This window comes from Bombina bombina, chromosome 6 (genome assembly GCF_027579735.1).
Source record: "Bombina bombina isolate aBomBom1 chromosome 6, aBomBom1.pri, whole genome shotgun sequence".
Taxonomy (NCBI): Eukaryota; Metazoa; Chordata; class Amphibia; order Anura; family Bombinatoridae; genus Bombina; species Bombina bombina.
This window is the reverse complement of record NC_069504.1, coordinates 754808692-754834288: the sequence shown is the minus strand read 5'-3', so window position 1 is coordinate 754834288 and position 25597 is coordinate 754808692. Positions and strand designations below refer to the sequence as shown.

General features: G+C 40.4%; 1 protein-coding gene across 2 annotated transcripts in view; it reads left to right on the top strand.

Moving 5' to 3' along the window:
• COL5A3 (collagen type V alpha 3 chain) overlaps positions 1-25597 on the top strand; it is a 295561-nt gene that overhangs the window by 86556 nt on the left and 183408 nt on the right. For both annotated transcript variants that reach the window (XM_053718030.1, XM_053718029.1), the window contains exons 2-4: positions 1480-1647; positions 6107-6320; positions 16761-16923. In XM_053718030.1, coding sequence (XP_053574005.1) covers positions 1480-1647; positions 6107-6320; positions 16761-16923 — 545 coding nt within the window. The remainder of the gene's footprint in view (positions 1-1479; positions 1648-6106; positions 6321-16760; positions 16924-25597) is intronic.

Here is a 25597-nt window from a genome sequence, read left to right as displayed (position 1 = left end):
ACTTCACCCATCACTTGACTTATTTGAAGAAGTTAATCCAGGCTTGCTACTGGAGTAAACAAAGCTAGCGGCTAAGATTTTGTGATCAAGTAAGTCTCTCAGCTTACTGTTTCCACAGGCCATAGTAAAATGTCCTCAAGTTGAAAAACTATGTGTAAATGGGCTTTGCACAGGTATAGGGACATATTTATCAAAGTGCAAGTGGACATGATACAATGTAGCGTATCATGTCCGCTGAACATCGATAAATGCCGACAGCATACACCAGAACTGCTTGTGCAATGCTGCCCACTGCAGATTCGCGGCCAACCGGCTGCTAGCAGGGGGAGTCAATAAACCCGATCGTATTTGATCGAGTTGATTTCTGTCCGCTGCCTCAGAGCAGAGTGGATGTTTTGCATGAGTAAGTGTCCCTGTTCAAAATGGCTCCTCACAATATTTGAAAACATAAAAAAGGGATATCACAGTTTTTTGTAAATATATGTGTGTGTATTCAAAATATTTGGCAAATATTATAATCACTTAAACTAATGTTTATCTATCTTATACCCCCTTCTGTAGCCAATTATAGATAGAAAGAAATAATCTCATGTATATATGTTTCATTCACTGTGCATCATGTAGAGGGTTCTGAATTCCACATAATTCACTCAGCCACCCTAGAGGCATTAAACACACTACAATTTTTATTTAGATTACTGAAAAAGCATAGAAAACACATAATGAAAGTACATTGTAAAGCTTTTTCACTATTTATAATTAAACATTTTTTATGGGATTACATTTAAAATTTGAATGTTATCTCCCTCTAAATCATGTTCCCAATTTAGTAAAGTTTTTGCTGACCTGCTACAGACCATCTCTGCTTCAAACATAGAATCTGATCTACGTATAGATAGTAATGAGCTATGTAATGTGCTATGAGATCATACCACATTACATAGGTAGATACCTATAGATCTTTACTATTCTCCATAACCAGTAACAGAGCTCCCAGCCGTACTGCACATTGCAAGTATGTCACAGGTCTTGAGCTCTGTCCTGCAATTTCTTCCATTCAGTGTAAACAACCCGGTTTCAATAACAAAATGAGGGACTGCCCTGGCTTCAACCCAGCTCCTCTCCTGACTCTGCCTAACCTGGACACATCAAGTCTGACCCCTCCTACTGAACACTAATGGCCCACCTCCATTTGCGGCTCTGTACACAAAACAGCCACAACCACCAGTCAGAAGGCCTCCCAGTTTTAGAAAGCTTCTAGAAATGTTTGAGATGTATTCAATAATCATAGAATGACATGCAATTAAAAATGTATAATGTATTTTGCATAAGTATATTCTACTCTACGACTACAGCATTGCTTGATATTTTCTCAAATCATTTTCTCTGTTCTACATACTACTCACTCATATTTAATTAAATTGAGTATATGCAAATTATTATAATGTATTTCTCACTCATTTTCTTTTTTTTTTGTAGCATCTCCAGTTGATGTCCTACAAGCTTTAGAACTAAAAGAAGGTATTGAAGGAGTTACAATTGCATCTGGACTTTGTACACAGAGGCAAGGGGTTGAGGAGACAGATATTGCTTACCGATTAGAGAACCGAACTCACTTTAGTGCTCCCACCAAACAATTATTCCCAGGTAAGTCATTTAGGTGTGGAAATCTGGTGTTAAAAGAAAATGCTGATTTATTAACCTTTTAAAAAAAAACTGTACTATTTAAATAGAGGAAGCAATGAATATTGGGATAAGTTAGAAAAAAAATGAAAACATATTTAGGGCAAGATTTATCAATCTGCGAGTGGACAGAATTCACATGTGAAACTGTCCACATTTGATCGTAGATTGTGGGACGCATTTGCTCCCCATATTAAAAATTGCATGGGTGAATGCTTGTGCAAGTCCGACCCCCTACCCTCACGCAACCAAATGAGCTTGTCAATCACCCCGGTTGAATGAATCCGGGGTGATTTTCTTACACCAACTCCAAATTAGCGAGATAATTTATGTAGCAGCAATTTAAACCGCTGCTTCATAAATATCAGTTGCAGAATCAAATGAGCAAACCTGCAACCAATCGGGGCATTCGCCTCATGATAAATCTTGACAAAAACAAATAAATTAGAACTATATGGAACTCTTACTGGATGCGGCAAAAAACAAAACAAACACAGATGGAGTGATAAAAATTATATTAACTGCTAAATCCCACCGCATACATTTTTTGAATATGTGTGAAAAAAAGTCCTTCTCAATTCATATTCTTACTGTCCAATAGGGTGGAGCATTAGACCACTTCCTCTTCTGAGAGAACACATTTCGATGTACGTGTTAAAGGACCACTAAATACAGAACTGCAAAATGAACAAATGCATAATACAAAGACAATGCAACAACACACTGAATTTCAAATAGGCAGTAGATTTTTTTCTGACAAATGTGTTTATTCCCCATTTGCCGGCCCCCTTTATCATGTGACAGCCAATCACAGACTAGTATATGTATACTTGTGAACTTGTGCACATGCTCCGTAGGGGCTAGTGCCCCAGAAAGTGTGAATATAAAAAGAATGTGCAAAATGGAAGTAAATTGGAAAGTCTCTTAAAACTACATGCTGTATCTGAATCCTGAAAATATAATTTTGACTTTAGTGTCCCTTTAACTTCAATCTATAGCAATACAAGCAGATAAGAAGGTGCCCAATGGTGCTGAATGTCAATACATCAAAAATTAGATGTGATGCAAAGTGATCCTCACAAAGTGATGAGCACAAACATGTGCTACCTAAGCAATCAGGACCTTTAGGAGCTGTCCAGTTAGCTCATTCACTGAGGTGATAGATCCTCCTTTCTTCCACAAATAGGGGCATATTCATCATACTCCGTATGGAGCTTAATGCCCCGTAAAGACCGCTGCTCCATAACCTATCCACCTGCTCTGAGGCGACAAACAGAAATCAATCCGATCGCATACGATCGGGCTAATTGACAGCCCCTGCTAGCGAATTGGTCGCTAATCTGCAGGGGGTGGTATTGCACCAGCAGTTCACCAGAGCTGCTGGTGCAATAATAAATACAGAGAGCATATGCTGTTGGCATTTATCGATGTGCAGCGGACATAATACACAATATCGGATCATGTCCGCTCGCACTATAATAAATAGGCCCCTTAGTCTGTTGTGAATCAGAGAATGGAAACCCCCAACACTAATAGTGTAGACTTGTAGTGTGGGTTGCGATAATCTTTAAAGAGAAGCTTATTCCAACCAACATTAGCTCATGCCGTTGCAAATGCGATAAAAAGTAATTTAATAACAAGAAAAGGCCAGATTAAGAGTGGTTACACTGCAGTTACACGGTAGCGATATCGGGTTTATTGCGACTGCAGGCTAAAATGATTACTGCGTCCTCAGAGCTCTGTTTAACTGTTTCAAGGAACAAAACAAATGCCACAAAACAAATAAAAAATACATTACAAAGTATAGCTACACACATAATAACACTTTCTGAGGTCTCAGGTGTTAGAAAAAAAGGCAGACAAAGGGGTGTAACATAGAGATACATACATATACATGGCTAACTATGTATATGTATATATGTATGTATATATATATATATATATATATATATATATATATATATATATATATATATATATATATATATAGAATTGCCTACAAGGTACAAGGAAAAACGGGGTGTTGAGAAAGCGCTATAGAATTATCACAGAAAAACAGCTAATAAATGAAATATATATATACAAATAGGAGTATTAGGTGAACACCAATAGAATACAACAGATTTTTAAAGTCCCCTAATGCACTAAAAGCAGTAATATAGGTATAAAAATGATAATGAATATCGCCAGTAGGTCTTGCACTTACAAGAAAATACCTCAATCATATGAGGTAAGTTGCCGCATCTGTCAGAGCAAAGCCTCCGGTTTTGGGTCTCGGACTGTATCTGTGGTAGAAGTGGTTTAGAGTCTTCTCCCTTTGGAGTATGGTGAGCCGATGTGAGATCAGAGTTCTTGATTGTCACTCTGTAAGCCCAGTGGTTATGTAATTCAAAAAGCACAAGAAAGAAACATAGAGTAATACAGTTTTAATGAAAATTCCTACTCACATCTAAAACCCTCAAACATATGAGGTATGATAAAAGCCCATAAGATATAATGTAAAACTCAGACTGTTTCCAGGATTCTTCCGTTCTCCAAATAAGGTTCCCAAGAGAAACAGAGTCCCAGTATAAGGTCCGAGATCTAAGCAGTACCTTTCAAACTTTGATTTTCCTTTTAGAAATAATTCCTCTCAGTCTCTCAGGAGAATGTTGCAGTATCCCTTACTGCTTGCATTCCGTATTGGGTACTCTAGAGGGGTGTTTTGTGTCTGCAAATCAGGAGCTGTTGTGGCACTAGGAGGAGTGATTCAAGTGACCAATGGGATTGTGGTATTTACGGCTATAGATTTTGACACTTTGTGTTGTCTCTGGTTGATATACTTGGGGTTTAATGTCAGTCTTAGTGTGCAGCTCGTGGGACATAGTCCATGATTAAATGGGTTTATATTGATGTTTTCTACATGTACACTATAATAAGTTTTATCACACATGCTTTTTGTTTATTATATCTTGCACATGCTCTATTGTAACCTTTTGCACACGCTGCTTTCTTATTGGAAGACTGTAGTGGGAGGGGCCAACAGGCCTTTGAAAGTTTGTTTTGTACACTGTTTGTTTGCCAGAGAAAGGTTTTCTTTTACCCCGAAACATCACTGGAATAATTTTCACTTGGATTCAAAGTTGACTAAAGTCCAGAGAGTGCTTTATTTGTGTTTATTAGAATTGTACTTTTTTGTACCTTTTGGTGAGAGTGCGAGTGCAACCACATCATTGTTTCATATACAGTATATATATATATGTATAGATATATATTGTACCAAAATACCATCAGATTTTTGTAAAAATATGTATTTAAGAATAAATAGAAAATATTCTGCTATGCGAAGAACATCGGAATGAGAAATATAAATTTTTAAATGATGGGTAAGCGCACTTGATATGCAATTGGGATTGCGTGCGAGTAGAGTGTTTGGTTTTTTATTTTTTTTTGCTCCATTGACTCCTAAGTAGGAATATGTTAATGCGATTGTGATATTCGATCTGTCTTTTTGCGCGCAATGGGTTAGCACGCAAGCAAACATTTTTTACTTTCAACTTGTAATATGAGCGCTACCTTACTCGTGCAAAAAGCTTACTTTTAGCGGTTTTAGAGCATAAACGGGAGCGTAAAATACTGTTCCACTGGTAATCTGGCCCAAAATTGTTAAAACAAGAATAAAATAACCACCACACAGAAGTCCTACCATGGTAGAGGGCAAATAATAGACTAAATAAATAAAGAATTGTAGGAAAGGCCATATATTTGTGAAGGAATAGATGATGGATAAGATATGGGGGATGATTTATTAAGGGCTGAAAGGCCCTGAATGCTCCTGTTTCTCTGCACATGCCTTTAAGCTCTCCGGAAACAGGAGTTAAGAAGCAGTGTTCTTAAGACCGCTGCTCCTTTACTCGTCCACTGCCTCTGAGGCTACGGACATCAATCCATCTGATCGTTTACGATCGTGTTGATTGACAACCCATGCTAGCAGCCGATTGGCTGCGAATCTGCAGGGGGTGTCATTGCACAAGCAGTTCACCAAGAACTGCTTCTGCAATGTTAAATGCCGACAGTGTATGCTGACCGCATTTAGCGATGCAGGGCAGACATGATTCGCTATAGCAAATCATGTCTGCCCGGGGTATGATAAATCTACCCCATGGAGTGTGGTAAAGACATTGATAGAGATGTAGGGTTGATCACTATAATTTAGAAAAGTTTATCTAATTATTCTACAAAATTCCCCATTAAAATCTGTTTTTTGTAGATAAATTATTTGATATTTTTTCTAAAGGATTGTGATTGACCTTATATTGTAATAAATATAAATATAAAAAATTGATTGGGATATGGTTTATGGTAGCAAATGTCTGTATTGTCATTGATATTTGAACTTTGATCTAGTGATCTTCCTCTGGACCTGATCTCTTGCTCTCTGCAGATGAACAATTTCCTAAAGACTTCTCAATTCTCATCACTATGAAAGCCAAGAAGGGGGCACAGTTCTTCCTCTTCTCTATCTATAATGAGCAAGGTATTCAACAACTGGGAGTGGAGATTGGGCGTTCACCAATTTTTGTATATGAAGACCAGGATGGCCTACCTGCTCCAGAAAACTACCCATTCTTCAAAAAGATCAATTTGGCTGATGGCAAGTGAGTATCATAGCGTTAATTATGTTTTTGTTTTACACTTGTTTAATGCATTTATTTCTAAGGATTTAATATTTTTCACTGGTAGTTGCAGTTGCTAACCAAGATAGTCAAGTTCTCTTTTATTATAGCCAATAAAGAGCTCCTTGTTGAAAGAGGCCAGTAAGATATAGCATATTAACACTTAAAGGTACAGTAAAGTCAATATTAAAGGTAAATGGATTGGATAGAGCCTAAAACTCCAATTTACTTTTGTTATCAATTTTGCTTAGTTCTCTTGGTATCCCTTATTAACCCTTTCACTACTGGGACTTTCAGACAAAAACTTGCCCAAAATACCAGAGAATGTTTAGTATTTTTGCTATCACTCCTTTTAAATAGAAATAGGGCCTGAAACAGGAGTTAAGAAGCAGCGGTCTTAAGACAATCGAGTTGACTGACACCCCCTGCTAGCAGCGAATCTGCAGGGGGCGGCATTGCACAAGCAGTTCACCAGAACTGCTTGTGCAATGTTAAATGACGACATTGTGTACTGTCAGCATTACAGCGAATCATGTCGGTCCGCCATATGATAATTGAGCCCCATAGAGCCTTGTTTTTTATTTACCTATCAAAACTATATATATTTTTTACGTAGACAATCAAAGTTATTGATCTGGGCCCATTATTTCATGCCACCATTTCACCGCCAAATGCAATCAAATAAAAAAAATTGGTACTTTTTTCACAAACTTTGGGTTTCTCACAGAAATTATTAACATACTGCTTGTGCAATCATTTGTGCAATGTTTGTAAAAGTTTCTCTGGGATCCCCTTTGCTCAGAAATAACAGACATGTATGGCTTTGCCATTGCTTTTTGTTAATTAGAAGGCCGCTAATTGCAGCTACCCACCACACTCTATTATTCCCGGCAGTGAAGGGGTTAATTAGGTATCTTAAAAGGTTAATTTTAGCTTTATTGCAGAGATTAGCCTCCCACCTGACACTTCCCACCCCCTAATCCCTACCTAAACTGTACCAAACAGTTCTCTTCCCTCCCCCACCCCTCACTGGTAACCCCAATTTTTTTAATTTGTATTGTTTATGCAGTGTAGGATCCCCCCTTACCCCCAACCTCCCTGATACCCCCCAAACAGCTCCCTAAACCTCCCCCCTTTAACTATTACCCGCCATCTTAGGTACTGGCAGCTGTCTGCCAGTACCTATAAACTGCCTTTTTTTAATTATTATTTTTGTACATATTTTCTGTAGTGTTGTGTCCCCCCCACCTGTGATCTTTAGTTAGGGTCCCCCACACCCCCAGATCCCCTTTTCTGTAGTGTAGCTACCCCATCCCTCCTTGTCCCTGTATTTATTTTTTTACCTGTAGCGTAGGGACCTCCCACTCCGTCCCTTTCCCTCCCTTCTCCCCTGCTGGGCCGTCCATCCATCACCTGCTTCCCGCCCACAGCTGTCGCCGGCACCAACAGAAGATCGTTACAGACTGTGACACACACAGTGTCACTGTCTGTAATGATCAGGCATCTGCCCTCATATGGAGGCGGAGCATCGATTGCGCTCCGGCTCCTTATGCGGCAGATGCCTGAAGCTTCAGGAGCTCCAGCTCTCGGCTGTAACTTAACAGCTGAGAGTACTGGAGCTTCCTTAAGCGAAGACGTATATATATACCTCTTACAGTATGATAGGCAAAGTACCGCACAGCGTATATACGTCCTTTTGGGTGAAGGGGTTAAAGAGCAATCCTAGATGAGCTCAGCACCGTGTCTTTAGGAATCTGGCAGCAGTGTTTGCAACAATGTTTATAGCAATGTAGAGTTGCAAACACTGCAGCCATAGAATGAAGACAGATGCTGCACACTCCTAAAGTCCTATCAGCCTACCTAGCTTTACTTTTCAACAAACAAAAAGAAAACAAAGAAAATTTGATAATAGAAGTAAATGATAAAGTTGTTTAAAACTGAATGCTCTGGGGCCAATTTATCAAAATTTATTGCGCGTAATAAGCAGCACCCGCTGCTTAATAAATCTGTCTCAATCATGAATGTTTAATTTTTCCTTTACTGCCCTTTAATTTAATGTGCTAAATGATTGTTAAAGGGGCAGTAAACTTACAAACCAATGTTATATAATTCTGCACTATGTTATAACATTAGCATACCGCCAGATTTATACACTAAAGTATTGCAATGAAATTTTTATGTAAAAGCTCATTTTTCCAGAATGCCGCTCCTTGCTCTACTGGTTTTTCCACAGCGCATTGCGGCAACACTGTCTAGTCACAATGTGCAATACTGCAATACTTTAGTGTATAAATCTGCCAGCAAGCTAATGTTATATAATTCTGCACTATGTGCAGAATTATATAACATTAGTTTGTAAGTTTACTGCCCCTTTAAGTTGCTGTACAACTTAACTGTATAATTGGGACTTTTTTTTAACTTTTTTTTGTACATACAGAATGGAGTCTCTAAAGTACAACCAAGGTTTTCTACACATGAAAGGGTAGAAGTCAGCTGCTTGGCAAAAAGTACAGCGTTTCTAAGGAGATACATACAAAACCAACATAGCGTGAGATTGTAAACACTTCAAAAAACATTATTTTACTTGCATCCATATAATTTTTTTCTTCATAAATTGAACACATTGGTTCTGTTAGCATGCATATTTAATATACATGTTTTGGGCTGGATTACAAGTGGATCGCTAATTTATCGAGCGCCCGTAAAGGGGCAAATATGCCCGTTTACAGGCACATGATAAATAACCAGCCATTACAATTAGCGCTTATAAAATGAACGAGAGATCAGATCTAAATGTGCCCTTATTGCCCCCAAAAGAAAATGGTAGCATTTTTTTAAAATAAAAAACAACTGCACAAAGCAGTTTTTAAGGTTTAAAGTGAATGTAAATTTTTATGCTAAAGTGCCCGGTTTTTAAAACTTTGATTAAAAACAAGGGCACTTTAATTCATCAAAATTTTAATTTCACTCCTGTTGTGAAAGAAAAAAACTTACCTTTTAATCTTCACAGCAGCTCCATCTTCCTCCACCCGTTTCAAAGCCTCTTCCTGGGTCTAAAATGAGGCATCCGGCTTCCTCCAATCACAGCAGTGAATCAGACACTGAATCCCCCGGGGGGGAAGCTGTGATTGGAGGATGACCTATCAATCATTTCTGACACCAGAAATGGCTTGTGAGACTGAAGGAAGCTGGAGCTGCTGTGAAGTTTAAAAGGTAAGTTTTTTTTACACGACAGGAGTGAAATGTAAATTTTGATGAATTAAAGTGCCCCTGTTTTTAATCAAAGTTTTAAAAACCGGGCACTTTAGCATCAAAATTTACATTCACTTTAAATTTGAAGGGAGTGGGGTGTTAAAAAAAAAATGGCACTGAAAAGTGCCTTTACATTGTGGTCTATGGGGAACTGTGTGTTCCCTGTAAATATATATTATATATGCTTATATTTATGTGTTAATATGTGTATATACACAAATAAACACACACATATATATATATATATATTTAAATCTGTTATGCAACTTACCCCCTTCGCTGCACTAGGTTCTGATGCAGTGTCTGACTGCATGAGAACGAGGCTCCCATTGGAGCATATGGAAGCGTGCTCTCATGTTCTCATTGCACCTAACTTGTAATACTAGTGCACATTTGCGTGTTCTGGTATTACAAAGTGGAGCGCAAATATCGCCCTTGCGAAAGTGATATTTTGCGCTCCACTTGAAATCTGGCCCTTTATGTTTAAAAATAAGATTTTATATTAGCCAGCAGTAATATTTTGGTTTTTGTCATTCTACAGATTAGTGTATTTTTTCCCCCCAGGATTTTAGAAGTATAAGGCTGTAGGGGTGAAAGGTTGCACTGGCCTATTTCTTGTTTCCTATTCATTGGCGTTAAACTTGGACAAGGTTTATGGGGGTACAGACTGTGGAGTCGATTTATGAAGCAGCAGATGCTGCTTCCGACCCACTCCGCTTTAGTTCCGCCTGAAGCGGAAGTTAAGAAGCAGCGGTCCTAAGACCGCTGCTCTTTAACTCGTCCACAACCTCTGAGGTGGTGGACAGCAATCAGCCCGATCAAATACGATAGGGTTGATTAACACCCCCTGCTAGTGGCCGATTGGCTGCGAATCTGCAGGGGGCGGTATTGCACCAGCAGTTCACAAGAACTGCTCGTGCAATGATAAATGCCTATAGCGTATGCTGTTGACATTTATCAATGTGCGGCGGAAATGATACGTTACATCGTAATCATGTCCGTCTGCACTTTAATAAATTGACCCCTGTATGTATGATAAAGAGCATCAGCATTTTGCAGAGGTTCTCGTATGTCAGAAATGTCATCCTTAATAACAACTGAAAGTAAGTTTACACACAAACTAAATCATTGTTATGCAGGTCATACATATAAACAGAATAATTTAAAATATAACTTTTAATAGGTTATTATCGATTAAAATAATGAAATGCAATCCTTTCACATTAACATTCAAAGAAAAGTTAAAAACACATTGTGATAGCCTGTAAAATTAAAGTAGTAATAGATTCTCTGTTCAATATTCATATATATGTTACAAGCATTAAATCCTTGGGGTGCCACACTTGGAATACTTATCTCCCTTTTTTTTTAACCTGCTTGAGCCTACCCTGATTATTACAATTGCAACCAGCCTGTTCGCTATATTATACAGTGGTAAATGTAATTGAGCTCCAGGATTGAAGGAGCTTAGTCTAAGATCAGGGTTGTTTCTATGCTTGATACTTCTAGATAAGAGAATATATAGAACCTTGCTAACAACCTTTGATAATATATCCGCAATTATTTAATGCTATCAATATGTGAATATTGAACAGAGAAGCTATTACTACTTTAATTGTACAGGCTATCTTAATGTGTTTTAACCTGTCTTTGAATGTTAATGCAAATGTGAAAGAATTGCATTTCATTATTTTAATCGATAATTACATAGTGACATAGTAGATGAGGTTGAAAAAAGACAGAAGTCCATCAAGTTCAACCTATACAAATCTAATATACTTACAAAATAGCTCCAGTTGAGCTTAAATTAATCCCACTAAAAAGTGACCTATTTAATACAAGCAATCCTTTCCATGAATTCTGTTTCTAGTCAGAAATGTATCCAAACTATTTTTAAATGTATTGGCATTCACTACCTCCTTTGGTAATGAGTTCCACAATTTTATTGCTCTTACAGTGAAAAACAAATTTCCGTTGCAGGAGATCAAATCCCCTTTCCTGCAACCTTAAATTGTGACCTCTTGTCACAAACAATCTGCCATCTCTGTTTATGGGCTTAGAATATATTTAAATAAAATAATCATGTCACCTCTGAAGCACCTTTTTTTCTAGAGAAAACAGACCCAGTTTGGCTAGCCTCTCCTCATAGTTTAACCCCTTGAGTGCTAACGACGGCTCTGAGCCGTCGCAGAGTTTCCCACTCTGGTGCTAACGATGGCTCAGAGCCGTTGCTAGCATTCTCCCACCTTGAGGGAGATCTGGAGGCTCCCACCCGCTCCTACCCCGGCGATCGGGCTTGCATAGTGACATGCATCGCCAGGGCTTCCTGTTTTGCGTGGTGACATCACGCACAATGACGTGATGACGTCATCGCGCAACTTTATTAAAAATTTACAATACAAAGTATAGGGAAAGGGGGCATGCTGCTTAGATGCCTGTATCTCAGGCATCTAAGCAGCTACAGACCCCCAAGACACACCGTTAGAAAGGTAATCGCCTAACCTTTCCAACGGTGTTGGGGATCTGTGGGAAAAATACAAAAGTTAAAAATATTTTATTTTTTTTTAAATAAAATTAAAAAAAAAAATTAAGCACTTTCCCACCTGGGTGCTAAGGTGATTACCTTAGCACCCAGGTGGGAAAGTGCTTAGCACTCAAAGGGTTAAATTCTCCATTCCACTTATTAGCTTTGTGGCCCTTCTCTGAACTTTTTCTAGTTCTGCAATGTCTTTTTTTTAAAATTGTTCCCCAGAACTGCACTCCATACTCAAGGTGAGGTCTTACCAGGGATTTATATAGTGACAGAATTATGCTTTCCTTTCTTGAATCAATGCCTCTTAAACCCCTTGAGTGCTAATTATGGTTCTGAGCCATCACAGAGTTTCCCCACTCTGGTGCTAACCACGGCTCAGAGCCGTCGCTAGCACTCTCCCACCTTGAGGGAGATCTGGGGGCTCTCACCCGCTCCTATCCCGGCAATCGGGCCTGCATAGTGACAGGCATCGTGGGGGTTTCACGTTATGTGCAGTGACACCACGTGCAATAACGTGATGACGTCACTGCACAACTTTATTTAAAATTCACAATGTTAAGTATAGAAGCATTAAGTATCAGGCATCTAAGCAGCTACAGACCCCCAAGACCCACCGTTGGTAAGGTAATTGCCTAACCTTTCCAACAGTGTAAGTCTTGGGGATCTGAAAATGAAAAAAAAAGTTTAAATAAAAATTTAAAAAAGAAAAAAAAAACCCTAAAAACAGCTTAGCACCCAGGTGGGAAATTGCTTAGCCCTCAAAGAGTTAATACATGCTGGTATCTAATTAGCTTTTGTAGCTGCTGCCCTGCATTGTGCACCCAGCTTGTTCTCTATTACTACTCCCAAATCCCTTTCCTCCTCTGTTTGGCTAAGTCTTGTCCCATTTAAATAATACATTGCCTGCTTATTTTTACTTCCAAAATGTAGAACCTTGCATTTTCCCGTATTAAATCTCATTTTCCATTTACCTGCCCATACTTCTAATTTTTGCAGGTCTCTTTGTAATGAAAGTTCATCCTGTTCTGACCTAATGACCTTACTTAACTTAGTATCATCTGCAAAAATAGAGATGTCGCTATTTAATCCTTGCTCCAAGTCATTAATAAAAATATTAAAAAGAACAGAGCCCAGTACTGATCCCTGGGGAACTCCACTGATTACCTTTGTCCAATCTGAGTATGATCCATTCACTACTACTCGTTGCTCCCTATCTTTTATACAGTTATTTATCCATTAGCTAACATTTTCAGCTATTCTCAGTCCCTTAATTTTGTGCATTAATCTCTCATGTGGCACTGTATCAAACGTTGTTGCAAAATCTAAGTATATCACATCAACTGATTCCCCTTTATCTATATTTTTAGTTACTTCCTCGTAGAAACTAATTAGATTAGTTTGACATTATCTGTTTCTCATAAACCATGCTGATTTGCACTCATAGGGGCCTATTTATCATACGTCAGTCCGACAGACCTCGCTGAAAATGGAGAGCAATATGCTCTCCGTATTCAGCATTGCACCAGCAGCTCTTGTGAGCTGCTGGTGCAACGCCACCCCCTGCAGACTCGCAACCAATTGGCCGCCAGCAGGGGGGTGTCAATCAACCCGATCGTACTAGATCGGGTTGATTTTCGGCGATTCCTGTCTGCCTTGCCAGAGCAGGCACACATAACTTGTGTTTCTGGCGAGTCTTCAGACTCGCCAGAAACATGGGCCTTCAAGCTCCATTCGGAGCTTGATAGATAGGCCCGATAATCTTGTTTACACGAATATGCTCATCAATATAATCCTTAATAATGCCTTCAAATATTTTCCCCACTATTGATGTCAAACTAACTGGTCTATAGCTTCCTGGATCATCCCTGCTTCCTTTTTTGAAGAGATAATCCTGGGGTACTATGCCTGAGAATAATAAGTCTTGAAAAATTAAGAGTAGAGGTTTGTCTTTAACAGTGCTAAATTCCCGTAACACCCTTGGGTATATTCTCTCTGGGCCTGGAGTTTCATTTACCTTAATATTATCCTGTTTTTTCCTGATATCCTCTAGACATAACCCAGTAAATGGTATGGGCTGGCATGTTTTAGTTTATTCCAAAGTATCCTCCATTGGATAATTATAGTTTTTTGTTTTCATTACCCCACTTTATAATTGTAAGCAGCTTTTTAATTTACTTCTATTATCAAATTTTCTTCGTTCTCTTGGTATCTTTTTTTCAAAATCATTGATGTAATCTTTGAAGCCAAACTTTTTCTGGAGCACTTTAGCAAGAATGTTATCCATTTGCAAGAACAATAGATGGATGCGCTATTTCCTGCCATGTAGTGCTCCAGATGTCTACCTCTTCAACACAAAATATCATGAGAACAAAGCAAATTTGATAATATAAGTTAATTGGAAACATTTTAAAAAAAATGGTATGCATCACAAAAGAAAAATGTTGGATTTCATATCCCTTTAATATGTATACATTTGAGTGAAATGCTTCAATATATTATACATGTTTTGTAATGCATATATTCAATCATTAACACTTTACTTCAGGTCTCCAAAAGCACTGCATTTTCCAGTGCTATTTTGTGTTGCACTTGAACTCAGCACATAACTTACACTTGTAATATAGTGCTAATAGTGCACCCTATCCCCTCACAGCTGCTCCCCTCTCTCTCTGCTACCCTTACCCCTATACTAACACACATTTTCAACCTCTCCCTCAGCACTGGTACATTTCCCTCATCATTGAAACATGCACTGGTCACACCTATCCTCAAAAAACCTTCCCTTGATCCTACCTCCCCATCCAACTACCGCCCAATTTCCCTCCTCCCTCTTGCTTCAAAGCTTCTCGAAAAACTAGTATATGCACGCCTATCCCATTTCCTTACGTTAAACTCCCTTCTTGACCCGCTGCAATCTGGATTTCGTCCCTATCACTCCACAGAGACAGCTATTGTTAAGGTCACCAACGACCTACTTACAGCTAAATCAAAAGGCCACTTCTCTCTGCTTATCCTCCTTGATCTGTCCGCAGCCTTTGACACTGTCGACCACCCTCTTTTGCTCCAAACCCTCCAATCCTTCGGCATCTGTGACACAGCCCTTTCGTGGCTCTCTTCCTACCTGTCAAACCGTACCTTCAGTGTAGCCTTCTCTGGGGCCTCCTCTGCCCCGTCACCCCTTTCTGTCGGAGTACCGCAAGGCTCTGTCCTCGGTCCCCTTCTCTTCTCAATCTATACGTCATCACTAGGTTCCCTTATTAAGTCCCACAGTTTCCAATATCATCTGTATGCCGATGACACCCAAATCTACTTCTCTGCACCAGAACTATCTCCTTCCTTGCTAACCCGTGTCACTAACTGTCTTTCTCACATCTCTTCCTGGATGTCCTCTCACTACCTCAAGCTAAATCTCTCCAAAACTGAGCTCCTCATTTTCCCCCCTTCTTCCAAAATCTCCACCCCCAATATCTCTATAACTGTCGACAACTCCATCATTACCCCTACCCCGCATGCCCGATGTCTCGGGGTCACATTTGACTCAAATCTTTCCTTCACTCCTCACATTCAGTCCTTGGCTACAGCCTGCCGCTTCCACCTTAAAAACATCTCTAAAATTAGACACTTCCTTACACAAGACACAACTAAGATTTTAATCCACTCTCTCATTCTTTCCCGCCTTGATTACTGCAACTCTGTCCTCTCTGGTCTCCCCTCCTACCGCCTAGCTCCTTTACAATCCATAATGAATGCCTCTGCCAGACTCATCTTCCTTACACGTCGCTCTTCATCTGCTGCACCTCTCTGCCAATCCCTTCACTGGCTTCCTCTTGCCTCTAGGATCAAACACAAAACTCTCACTCTTACATACAAAGCCCTCAACTGCACTGCTCCCCGCTACATCTCAGACCTTGTGTCCAGATACTCTCCCTCCCGTCCCCTTCGCTCTGCTCATGACCTCCTACTCTCCTCCTCTCTTGTCACCTCATCACACTCCCGTTTACAGGACTTCTCCAGACTGGCTCCCATCTTATGGAACTCTCTGCCTCGCTCCACAAGACTCTCTTCTAGTTTTAAAAGCTTCAAGTGCTCCCTAAAGACTCTACTGTTCAGGGACGCATACAACCTACACTAACCTTTCCTAATACCAGTTCCTCTCCTCCACTGCAATCCCCTGAACCCTCTTAGCATGCAAGCCTAAAAGTCCAGCTGTCCGTAGATCACCTTCTTAGAGCTGACTACAACAGTGCAACTCTTGGCAGGGCCCTCTACCCTATAATTGTTTTGTTGTACTCCCCCTTTGTTTATAGCGCTGCGGAATCTGTTGGCGCTCTATAAATAACCGATAATAATAATAATCATGCACTATCCATTCAAATGATAGGGCGTGCTAAGAATTGACGATTGCGTTAAAATTCTATGGTAAACCTTTTCTACCATTCACTTGTAATACCAGATTGTGAGCTCCGCTTGTAATCAGATCTACATTTTATGACACAAAGACATATTAATTTTTAGATGATAATAATGTATGACATTCATGTGTGATGTCTCTAATACTGTCCTGGTCTGTTTTTCTACTCTATGACATTCATGTGTGATGCCTCTAATATTGTCCTGGTCTGTTTTTTCTACTCTAGGTGGCACCGGATAGCTCTCAGCGTGGAAAGTAAAAATGTGACCATGATCCTTGATTGTGAAAAACAGATGACTCACACACTAGACCGTGGTGATGATCCCATCATCAGCACAAATGGCGTCACCTTATTTGGAACAAGATTATTGGATGAAGAAGTATTTGAAGTAAGCTTTTCACTCATTACTTTACTGTTTTTATTTCCATGTTTATACTTAAATGCAATATTTCTGTAGATTCTCAGAGTATCTGAACTTGCCCTTCTTAAACAGCAAAGGCCTAGGATCTTTCTTGCAAACAAACAAAATTATCAAAAACCTTAGCTAACATTTTAGAACTGTGAGTTGAGCCTTACCACTTTTGAGAACCTTAAAGGTCTCAATACATATACACCTTATTATTTGCAGGGATAGGCAAGGTGTCTGTACCCGGCCACTGGTGTCTGCAGGGTCGGCTCCAGAATGAATGAAATGGGGGGGCATTTTTTTTTCACGAGGGGGCACGCATTTAAAAAGCATGTATGAGAGTCAAAATAAGAGCAGACCTACTGTGGCAGTCCAGGGGTTACATTTATCAGATCTCTGGCTGTGCAGGAGTTAGATATGTTTATATTTCTGGAAGTGCAGCGGTTACATGTGTCATATCTCAAGGAGTATAGGGGTTACATTTATAAGATGTAATGGCAGTGCCGCAGCAGTTACATTTACCAGATTTATGGCAGTGCAGGGGTTACATTTGTCATATCTCAGGCTCGCCAGAAACAGCAGTTATGAAGCAGCGGTCACAAAGACTTCTGCTCCATAACCTGTCCGCCTGCTCTGAGCAGGTGGACAGACATCGCCGGAAATCAACCCGATAGAGTACGATCGGGTTGATTGTCAACCCCCTGCTAGCAGTCTATTGGGCGCGAGTCTGCAGGGGGCGGCGTTGCACCAGCAGCTCTTGTAATGCTGAATACGGCGAGTGTATTGCTCGCCGTATTCAGCGAGGTCTGTCGGACCTGATCCACACTGTCGGATCAGGTCCGACAGACCTTGATAAATAGAGGCCAGAGGCTGCATTAAAGCGTATGCTATTTATTTTATTGAAATATTCCAGAGAAGTTTCACTAAGCTATTATTTAGCATTCTTTTGTATTAACAAATCCCAAGTGAATTCAACAGTTGTTGTAACAGAATATTTTCCCATAAGCCATATATTTTGCTGTTATGTAGATAATAGTTTTTTTGGAAAAGGATTGGTTTCTATTATTGGGAAAGGCATGGAATGTAAATACTATGGAGTTCTTTATGTAATAAGCTTTAAAAGCTTGGAAGCTCGTCAGATATAGAGATTAACGTTAGAAAACGGCCATCACCAAAGAGAACAATATCGGAATAGATGGCAGCTATAAAACACTTCTCAAAGTACAGGCGTCTCCATCATATCTGATTGTTTAGTAAAGCATACGCCTATAACAATAAGTTGTTTAGTAAAACATCTCATTCAGTATAACATCTCCTATAAATCCTATTATTGCTCCATATAATGTCAACCTATAATTTATCATATTATTCTATGTATCATATAACATCCTATTGCTGTACAGGAGTGTCATATAATTTATATTGATCTGTATAATCATTCCAATATAATTACTAAACTATTCAATTTTTTTCATATTAAAACAGATTTTCCTGCTGTATCAAATTTATTTTAGTTTTTTCCAACCACTATTCATTTTGGCAGAAACATGTGAATAGTTCTTGGCAGGAAACCTAAAAACCTTGATGAGTTAGAGGTCAAAGCTCCAGCTGCAAACAGGGACTTTTCCCTTAATGGAATTCACAATGTACAAGCCTGATTCATTGCAGGACGTATGACCTAGAAGAGTGAAACACAGTATATTAGTATAAGTGCATGTTGTTGGGTTTTTTTTAAAATATTTTTTTGAATCTTGTGCATTTACATAAACATAGAACATAAAAGAATAAGTTCTGGAGTCAAGAGAGTCTTTCAGAGTCTTAGGTTTGATCCGGGCTCCTTGCTTCAGTGAGCCTTGTTTGATGAGATGTGACTCTGGGTTAATTATCATAGTACAGTGGGCAGCTAACGCTTCTAGAGTCCAGAAAGTTTAACCGGTTGAGAATAGTTAACATCAAATGTAATAAAATATTCCAAAACAAACAGAACACAAGACAAATTAATTTTAATGATGTGACTGAATTTCTCGGACATGTTGCTTTCCCTTAGTATACTACTTTTTAAGGAGGTAATAAGGGGGATACATTTACAGGCAGGGGTCAAACCTTCCTTGGTTGTTTTAGGCCATTCGGTTCGTCAGGTAGGCCAATCTAATAGTTCAAGGTAAGGATTTTGCTCAGGTTAGGGGGTGAGGGGAAAGTTAGGGGAAGAGTGAAAAAAAGAGGAGGAGGGGAGCGGAGAGAAAAAAAAGGGGGGTGGTTCAAACATTGTTCCGACGTGAGAATTGGTTCTTCTGTTGGTTGGGGTCTAGTCCTCTCTAGAGTCTTGGTAATTAAGCTAGGTTTCCCAAATGACTCAATAACTGTCCTCTTTGTTGCAAACTTTGGTAGAAACCTCTCTCCATCTTGGCAAAGAAATTAAGTCTATGATTAGGGAGAAATCAGGGGTAGCAGCCTGCTTCCAACTAATGGCTATACAAATTTTTGTTGCTGCAAATATAAAGATCGTCAAGCGTTTCACTGACTTTGGTATTTTAATAGGAGGAATGCTAAATAAGGCAATTTCTGGTTTAAATTGGAGGTGGACACCCAAGTCTTACAAAGTTGGAACACCTGTTTCCACAGGGGGTTTAGATTGGGGCATGCCCACCAAATGTGTAGATCAGATCAATTTTCTCCACATCCACGCCAGCAAAGAGAAGACTGTGTAGGAAAGAAGCGGAAGAGTCTGAGAGGGGTCTAATGTCATTGCAGTAGGACCTTCATGTATAGCTCTAGGGAGTATGCCCAGTGCAGTGTTTTTTAGTGATAGTTATGGCCTTATTAAGTGTTTTATCTGGGATTGACATAGCAAGGTCACATTCCCAAGCTCTAATTTGCCATACTTTATCCAGTCCTGTAGAAGTCATGATCGCGTTGTAGTGCCAGGAGAAAGCTCTGGGCAGTCTGGTCTCAGAACTCCAGAGTTTCTCCCAAGAGGTTGAAGCCCTCAGTCCAGATCTGGGGAAGCCCCAGGGCAGGAGGAGGTTATATAGTCTAGATTACTCACATGTAAATCAGGGTGGAATGGGAGAAGTTTCTGGGAGAAATTGGCCCGGGGGGAGCAATGAGTCTCGGGAGTATAGTTGGGAAACTGTGGAGATATCCCAAGATCTCCAGTAGGAGCTGTGCGAATCAGAGAGACCCAATAGAAGGCCTGACACTGATTGGAGAAAGGTGAGGGTCTATCGCCGAATAATGTCTGTAAGCCTTCCAGGCTTCAAGATTTCCAAGAGCAGTCTCATTTTGGATGCCCAGTCCTTGCAACCAGTATGGGGGTATCCATACCAGATCACTTACCTCTAATCCAACTGGTAAAGAGGCCTGTTCCACTTCCTTCCACCTCTGAGACTCCCCCGTCTTCGCCATGCAAGAACATGGGTCAAACGTGAGGCTTTGTAATAGGCTTGCATGTTAGGCAAAGAGAATCCCCCTCGATCAAACCATCTTTGAAGAATTTTGCTGGAGATTCTTGGCTTGTCTTCCTGCCACACATATTTTAGGAGCATTGCTTGTAGAATTTTAAGTGTGGCTGTTGGAAGATTAAGGGGGAGACAGCGAAAGTAGTATAAGATTTTAGGGAGGATAGTCATTTTCGGCCTAACCAGGAAACTTCCAGAAAGGACCAAGAGCTCAATAGGGAGCTAATCTCCTGAAGTAGGAGATTATAATTCTGATCTCTAACAAGTTTGAGATCTGTGCCGACCAGGATCCCCAAATATTTTATGGTGTCTGGAGAACAGTGGAATTCATATGTGGATTTTAGAATTTCAAGTTCAAACTTGGGAATAAAAATAGGAAGTGCCTCCATTTTGGTGAGGTTGATCTTATAGTGGCTTAACTGACTAAATGACTCTATTAATTCAAAGACAGGTGGAAGAGAACCTAATGGGTGAGATAGGAACAGGGTTATATCATCTGCAAAGAGGGCAATTTTTGCCCATTTTTGCTCACCGGGATCTTGTTAATAAGCTTTGATACCCTAATGGCTTGCGCTAGTGGTTCAATGGCTAGAGTGAAAATCAGGGGAAAGAGAGTACATCCTTGTCTTATGCCATTGGTTTTTTGAAATTCCGACAATAAAAATCCCAAGCCTTTAACCTTTGCAGTTGGCGTAGAGTAAATGGCCTGACTAGCAACCACCAGTTCAGGAGGGAAGCCAAATTGTCAGAGGACCTCCCAGATATATGTCCAAATGACCCTGTCAAATGCTTTTTTGGCATCAAGCAACAGGGCCAAGGTGGGGAGTCTGAGTTTGGGTGCCTCCGCCAAGATGTTCAGGACTCTCCTAGTATTGTCGGGCCCTTCCCTTCCAGGAGTGAATCCCAATTAGTCTGGATGAACCAGTAAGGGGATTATCAATCGTAGTCAAATGTCCCAGAGCTTGAAATATATTTTAACATCTAAGTTAATTAAGGAAATGGGGTGGTAGCTACCACAGAGCGTTGGATACTTCTCAGGTTTGGGGATCGTGAGGATAGTAGCCTGAAGAAATTAATTTCAGAATGTTTCCAGGTCTCTTGTTTCAGGAAAAAGGTCCAATAGTACTGGACTCAGGAGAGAAGTGACGTTTTTATAGAAGGGTACTGTGAACCCATCTGGGCCGGGGGCCTTGTTATTTTGCATGTGCTTAAGCACCACCAATAACTAATCTCTAGTGAATGGATCTAAGAGTTTCTCCTTAGATGAGTTATCAAGCGAGGGGAGGTTAAGTTTCTCTAAGAATGTGGAGATGGATTAGATTGAGGAAAGCTGAGTGTTTTTGTAGGAGATCAAGTTGTAGAGTTTGAAATAATAATTGGCAAAGGCTTCACCTACATCTTTTGGGGAAGAGAGGGTCTTCCCCTCAGATTTTAAACCAATTTTCTGGAGGCTGAAGTGCGACCTCTTAGTTTGTTAGCTAGGATTGTCAAGGCCTTATTTCTTTGGTAGTAGAGGAGCATTTTGAAACGGGCCTTGGCTTTCCTTTCCACTTCTTTGTCTTTAATGGAGGATTTTAGTCTCCCAATTTCCTCTGCCAATTGGGGAGATGGATTGTTTTTATTTAGAGATTCTTTAGCTCTAAGGGTGGAGACAAAGAGTCCTAAGGGAGCACCCCTTAGAGACTTTCGTTGTGCCTGTCTCTGGATGCAGATCCCCTGGAGATAATCCTTTAGGGCAGCCCATATAACCTGAAATGAGGTCTCTGGAAATGTGTTATAAAGCAGAAATGCAGATATAGAGGTCTGCATAAGGGGTTTGAATTCAGGATCTGACCATAGGGATCTGGGTAATCGCCAAGATGGGTGGGAGGAGTTTTCAATATCTGTGAATAGCGTGAACACCACTGCATCATGATCTGACCATGAGCAAGAGCAGATTTGGACTTTGTTGACCTTGTTCAAGGCCCAAGAGTCTGTAAAGAGATAGTCTAACCGGGAATAGGTACTATGAGGAGTGGAGAAAAAGGTGAAATCTTTGTCACTTGGGCGTAGGGCTAGCCAAATATCAAAAAGACTGAATTGAGAGATTATAGATCTAAATTTAGCAGCTGAATTAACGGAGTAGGTGTCCACCTCCTTTTCCTTTTGGACCTTCTTACCGATAGAGGGTTCCCAAATCATATTGAAGTCTCCTCCCAAGACAAGTATTCCCATCCTGAGAGGTTATAATCTGGATAGCAGCTGGCGTAGAAAGCTGCGATATGATTGGTTAGGTGCATAAAGATTAACCAGAGTATAGAGAGCGCCATTCAATGTACAAATTGGTATGAGAAATCTACCTTCCTTGTTTATTTCTAAATGTATTCTTTCAAATCCTACTGTTTTATGGATCAAGATAGCCACTCCCCTCGATTTCTCGGAATTTGAGGATAGGAACAGTTCAGGATAGTCGGGGGATTTATAGGGTTGTGATAAAGAGCTGGGCCAAAGTGTCTCCTGAATGAAAATAACCTGTGCCTGTATATATTTCATAAATTTAGTCATTAGGCTTCTCTTTGTGGGTGAAGTGAGGCCTTAAGTGTTTAAGGTAGCAAAAGTTTCGGTTTCTCGAATGGAAGACATTAGGGGGGAGGAACAAACAAAAAAGGGGGGGGAAGACGGAAATAGAGAAAGGGGGATTGTAGAGTTAGTATTTAAGGGGCGAAAAAAGGGGGAAGGAACTTTTCATCAGATCACTATATGTAAAAACATTAGATGGCCTACTGCCAATCAGACATCAATTAAACATGTACATGTTATTCTGAGTAAAAGCACAACTTAAGAGAACGAAACTCCATACTTTTTCAATCAGAACATTGAGTATAGAAAACATATAAATGGTCTAATTTAGATCAAACATCTATTAAATATAGGCCTAGAAAACTGGGTAAAGGCACATCTGAATAATATACAACCCCTAAACACATGAGTAGAACAAGTTATGCTAGATAAGGTAAAGATTACAAAAGAGTTAACTATGTATGGTGGAGTGTCCTCTACTGAGCCAGCCTGAGCCGAGCTGTAGGTTCTCAGGTGTTCTCAGGATGCTATGGTCCTATCTGGAGGACTGTGACTTGTTAGGTTCTGACCAGGACTGTGGGTCTCCGCCCTTGGTGGTGATCTGTGTTGCATTGGTTTCCAACTCAGGGCCGATGGCTGAAGGGGCCTTAAAGGAGACAATTGGTGAGAGGGTACAGGCAAAGGATTGATTTCCCATTCCTTCAGAAGGGCCAAGCCCTCTATAGGAGTTGAAACGGTGTGAGTGGTACCATCTTTTGGTGATATTCTGGTTGGGTATTCCCATCTGTACCTAATATTCAGTTTTCTCAGCGATTGAGTAATGGCTCATAATGTTCTCCTTTTCTGAAGAATATAAAAGGAAACATCTGTATATGGTGACTAGAATTTATCCGGTAGAGTGGGGTTGTTGGCCATCTCGCGGAGAATCCTCTCCTTATGAGTAAAGAAATGGATCCTGACCAGAACATCTCTAGGTTTCTCTTGCGATATGTTCTTCGGCCGTGGTACTCTATGAAATCTGTCCAGGAGGGGATAATGTTGGGAGCAGGAGGAGCCATAATTCAGATATTTAACTGTCTAGGTCTGAAGGGCCTACCTCAGGAACACCTCTAAATCTCAGGTTCTTGCACCTGGATCTATCCTTGATATCAGCCAATCTAAGTTCAATGTCTGAGATCTGGAGGGCTAGGTTCTGGGAATAAGAAAGGAGGTTTGCGTGGGCTAAGTCCTCATGTTTTCTCTCTAAGGCCTCTGTCCGTTCTCCTATGGCTGCAATTTCTCTGCGTAGCTCAGCTGCAGAGCCTTTAATCTTTTTGGTGAGTGAATCCTGCATGAGATTAATTTGTTGACTTAAAACATCCACTATGTTGGGAGCCATTTCTTAATTTGAAGATGTTGAAGTTTTAACAGGTTCCATGCAGCCGTTAGGGTCTGGAGGTTGTTGGTCTTAGGCAGGTGAAGATGCCTCTCAGGATGAGAACTCCCTGAAGTGGTGCACGACCGTCTTTTTTGAGGATAAGGCAGCCTTAGTTTTTTTTTTATTGGATTGTGACATAATGATAGAGTGAAGAGTAATATAGGTCACAATGGATATGATCCCAATAGCATAACATTGAGCATCAAGTGCGGTAGAGTATAAGAAAATGCACAAAACCCTCAGGGGTGTAAGATTAGGTGCTTAAGGCAGCATGGCCATTTATAGTTGGAAAATTAAAATCAGTCCCAAGTAAGACTATTCAGCCTTTTCTCTTAGAAGCAGCAGCAGTGTAGGGTAGGTACACCACAAGGGCTTATTGCCTAATTCTAAGGATAGAGAGCTGTTGCAGGGCCCTTGATGTTCAAATGGGCAACTGAAACAGTTGGTTGTGGCAATGTTGCAAGTGTTCTTATAGTTCTTAAGTGGTATAGGAGAAAGGACCACTATATGTGGTATACAAATGTCCCTTAGGAGCTTCATATGTATAAATGCGGCAATGTCTGCTTCAGCCACAGACTCAGTGCCAGATATGTTAGCCCCCCCTGTACCTCACTAGTTTGTTCCTGGCGATGGATGATAGTATCAGCCGTGTGAGATTTAGGCCGCCAAATCTCCCCCAGCTGCAGGCCTCTGCTGTAGGCCTGGTCTCCGCCGTGAAGTGCCAAGATACTGGGCTGATACAGGTACGCGTAGAGCATTCAGTCCCTGCCCGCGTGGGTGTCTGTAGAAATGGGTCTAGGGACACTGCATATGCCTCAACCACGTGCGTTGCCATGTAGCAATAACGGGCGGTATTTGTCCCACAAATAGTAAATAGAAGCGCTCCCCGGCACCTTCGATGTCTGTGTGAGAGGAGGATGACCTTTATATAGAAGATTGCGGCTGTTTTTTTGCACTTTATGTCTCACCCAGTGCTGGAGCTCAGAGTAGATGCGACTGTTCTGCTCGGCTCCTGGCTCTGCCCCCCCCCCCCCCCAAGTGCATGTTTTGATGTTAGAAATGGTTAATACATCAGGGCTCAAAAGTCCTAAGCTACTAGCCAGAAGATAATGTTACTCACCACTTCTAATCCCACCCACACCACACCCACTACTTCATACTCTCTTTGCATATATTTAGCCATTGAAAAACATTTTGTACTATTTTTTTTATTTTATACCAT